Source organism: Sinocyclocheilus rhinocerous, unplaced genomic scaffold, assembly GCF_001515625.1.
Source record: "Sinocyclocheilus rhinocerous isolate Xijiao unplaced genomic scaffold, SAMN03320098_v1.1 scaffold865, whole genome shotgun sequence".
Classification (NCBI taxonomy): domain Eukaryota; kingdom Metazoa; phylum Chordata; class Actinopteri; order Cypriniformes; family Cyprinidae; genus Sinocyclocheilus; species Sinocyclocheilus rhinocerous.
Genome location: NW_015646167.1, coordinates 411,880 through 415,751, shown reverse-complemented (window position 1 = coordinate 415,751; position 3,872 = coordinate 411,880). Strand labels below are relative to the sequence as shown.

General features: G+C 38.8%; 1 protein-coding gene across 1 annotated transcript in view; it reads right to left on the bottom strand.

Annotated features, from left to right (window-relative positions):
• LOC107707047 (squamous cell carcinoma antigen recognized by T-cells 3-like) overlaps window positions 1-3,571 on the bottom strand; it is a 67,015-nt gene extending 63,444 nt beyond the window's left edge. Inside the window, exons 1-3 of the mRNA XM_016510923.1 lie at window positions 3,388-3,571; window positions 2,793-3,259; window positions 2,506-2,665 (exon numbers count right to left, since the gene is read on the bottom strand). Of these exons, the coding sequence (XP_016366409.1) occupies window positions 2,506-2,665; window positions 2,793-3,259; window positions 3,388-3,571 (811 nt within the window). The remainder of the gene's footprint in view (window positions 1-2,505; window positions 2,666-2,792; window positions 3,260-3,387) is intronic.
• Between the last annotated feature and the right edge of the window lie 301 nt (window positions 3,572-3,872).

Genomic DNA, 3,872 nt, shown 5'->3' with positions numbered 1-3,872 from the left:
TCTTAAATGTGTGTATATATATATAGTATTTATAGAGTTTTAGCTTTTAGTTTTAATGACTTTTTCTTATTTGTAAGTCGCTTTGGATAAAAGCGTCTGCTAAATGACTAAAAGTAAAGTAAAAGTAATATTATAAAATGTTCATATTATAAAGCCACTCTGAGGCTATTCTGTAATGTGAAGGTGCTTTATAAATAACTGAATTAAATGAAATAAGTTGAAGTTGAAGAACTAAAATGACTAAAAATGAAATAAAAATAAAGCTAAATAGAAATATATATTTTTTTAAATGATAAAACCACATAACAAAATTACTAGAACCTAAACTTAAAATGAAAACTGTAAATATACAAATAAAAGCTAATTCAAAATACTAATCAATTCTATAACAGTACACAAAAAAATTAAAACAATGCTTGGCCAAAAAGCGCTCAAGTAAAAGTTGAGAAATAGCCTAGTTTTTTGGGTTAACTATTCCTTTACATGTTTCCGAGTTATCCCACAACACATTTCAGCATCCAACTAATTACTTTGACACACAACTCTTGTAGAATCTGAAAAACACTTTTATCCACTCCTTAACAAAACATAAATATGCCAATAAAGTGAAAGCAGCGAGCAAGTAATGACTAAGTTTGAGTCAATAATGGCCGTCCTAATGAAAAGTATTGGCTGGGGAAGAGAAAGGAAAAGTCATTAGTGTTTTTCACAAGTAAGAATGGAGGGAGGGCCTGACATTTGACAGTCTCCTCTCTGTCTTACACTCTCCCTCTGTCCTGTTGTGTCCTGATGGCAGATGGATACTGCATGACAACAAGGTTATGAGGTCACAACCACACAGGGGGGCATGTGTGTGCGCGTGCACGTGTGTGTGTGTTCCCTGCCAGTCCAGTACATGGATGAATGTGAGCATTACATGTGTCAGCAGACGGGTGACAGCACGGCATTCATTAATAAAAACAAAAAGAGTTTAGCTCCAGTAGTGCAGAAGAGGGGCTCGAAAAGGGGTGCAGGGAAAAATGGGAGGGATATGTTTCACAGACAGGCCTGAGTGTTCAATACTGACACGGTTGTGAGCTTTCTCTATCACACTCTCTCTCTCTCTCTCTCTCTCTCTCCTTTTCTTGCTCCCTGACAGAGCCAACAAAGAGCTCACACTCCAGTCTATGCTGAGGTAAGCCAGATCATAATGAAGCTGAGGTCTCAAAGGGGATTCCCTTGTGTGGCGGCAAAACTCAGTGTGTGAGTGTGTGTATAGCTACACACTATGAAAGTATGTACCCCTGAATATTATGTCTCCAGAAGTGCATTCAAACATCTTGGAGTGTTTAGTAGCAATCCTCTCCCTCCGTCTCCCATCTGTCTGTTCACTGCTGAAATGACCAAGTTTTCCTATCAGACTGCTTAACTTACAAATCTACCTAGTTCAATGAGCTTCTTTCAAGGCTATACTAGCCCACCAGCTAGATCAGCACTAAAACAAGAATGAAAATTCATTAAAGTGATAGGTCACCCAAAAAAGAACATTTTGTCATCGTTTATTTACTCTTCTGTTTTTGTCTATATAATGAAAGCCAATGGCTGCACAATTACAATTACGCAATGTATACAATTTACATAAATATATGCATTGCATGTTTTATATTGTGATGCGCAGCACTGTGCTTTTACACGTGGTAACCTTCAAAACTGTAATGAAAAAATGCTTATAAACAGTTTGTTGTCCAAAAAAAGGTTGAAAGTTTAATGTTATAGCTACATGAGATGGAGACAGAGAGACACATTATACTGTTCAGGGACCCGCCTGCACAGCCCCAGACTCTCGCAGACTGAAATCCTGAAAAAGAACAAATTCCACCTCTGAGCAGCATTAAACTGTCTGTGCCACCTTTGCATTTGGCAATAAGGCCTTAGGTATGGGCTCTGTTGACCAGAAAGGAATTACCTCTAGAAGTGCCCTAACAACCACACATCAATGTACTGGCAACCACCCAGAGCCAACCAGTGATTGGTTGCATAAACTTGCTTAAACTACACGCCGCATGTATCTGACCAAAAATACAGTAACGTATATCAAAATATTATTTCAGATTTCATAACATTTTAAAATGTAATTTATTCCTGTGATGGCAGAGCTGAATTTTCAGCAGTCATTACTCCAGAATCCAGTCTTCAGTGTCACATGATCCTTCGGAAATTATTCTAAAATGTTGATTTTGTGCTCAAGAATAATTTCTTATTATTATCAATGTTGAAAAGAGTTGTGCAGCTTAATACTTTTGTGCAAACTCTGATACATTATTTTTCATGATTCTTTGATGAAGTAAAAAAAAAAAAAAACATTTATTTGAAATAGAATCTTTTGTAAAATTATCACCTTTTTACAGTAACTTTTGATCAAATGTAATTGTAATGGACTGTATACATTCATTTTATATATGCACTATATTCTGCAGGATACTGGGACAGTCTTACTGTATATTTAGATTATTGACAGAGGCCTACCACACACCTTGGGTTTGCCGGAGCGGTTGGTGATGAGCCGGATGGCTTTCACTGTGCCGTGCTGTTTACAGAGATCCTCCAGTGTCTCTTTAGTGCAGGAGTACGGCAGGCCCGAGATAAAGATCTTGTGCTTCTCCACTGCTGTTTTGTACTTAAAAACCTAAGACACATTATACAAATGATTCACATTTTAAAAATAATAACCAATAAGAAATGTACTACAAATTGTTCACTTGAACATCAAGAAACACTATATCACAAATTGAGTACTATACATTTCTAGATACCTTGAAGTCAGGATTCTTATTCTTGTCCACACAAGGAGACACATATATGGGCCGCCCATCCACCTCCTGCCTGTCCAGTTTCAGTGCCTCGGATACAGCCAGTCTGTCCTCAAACTGCACATAGCAATAGCCTCTAAACGCACCTTTCACTGTAAACACGGGCCGCACCTGCTGTACAGTCCCACAACCCTGAAAAAATGTTCGCAGCTTGTTCTCTGGGTCCTCCAGATTAAAAGCCAAGTTACTGACAAATACACTATCTTCATCTTTGCGCTGCTCCTTTGACGTGTCCAGGGGTTGTCGCGGGGCTTCAGACAGTCCCTGTTGGTTCTTACGGAAACCGGGTGGCTCAGATTTACGTGATGGTGGAGCTCGGCGGCCGAAAAGACCACTTTCTGTCTCCATGAGCTCCTCTGTGGCTGTGCTACCAAAGCCTTCCTCCCCTCGGAGCCTCTTGGACGGCAGCTCTGCACACATTTGATATGTCAGTACAGCTGAAGTCTAAACCACACTTGTTTGGAAATTACTTCCAATTTCTCTAAAAACAGATTTTTTTTTTTAAACAACTAACAGAATTATGCAACTTCATCCATACCTGCATCCTCTCCCCATTCCTCCTCGTACTCATCTTCAGCTTTCCGTTTATCCCCCGTTCTGTTTGCTTTCTGGCTCTTTTTTTGGCCTTTTTTATCTGCCTTGGCTTTCCTCCGATGCTCGGCTTTCTCCTCCTCTTGTCTGGCTTGGAGAGCCTCTTTTTCAGCCACCTGCAGAAACAGCATTTAAACGGCTCAAAAACCGCATCAAAAGGACATTTCCACATGGCAAGCTTCAAGACAAGCATGATAGATACAGTGCACAGCATAAAGGACTACACCCCCTCTGAAACTTAAATTCAGCAATTACTCTTTGCTTAGAAGACATGTTATGGTTTTTTAGAGATATAATATTCCAGCAAGTCTGCTTGATCAGTTACCAAAGAAGAATGTTAAAATTATTCAAGAAAATACCATTTTCTTATTAAAGTGATAAAATGTTGTGTTGCAAAAATGAGTACACCCTCCTGAAAGTTACTAAATAAAA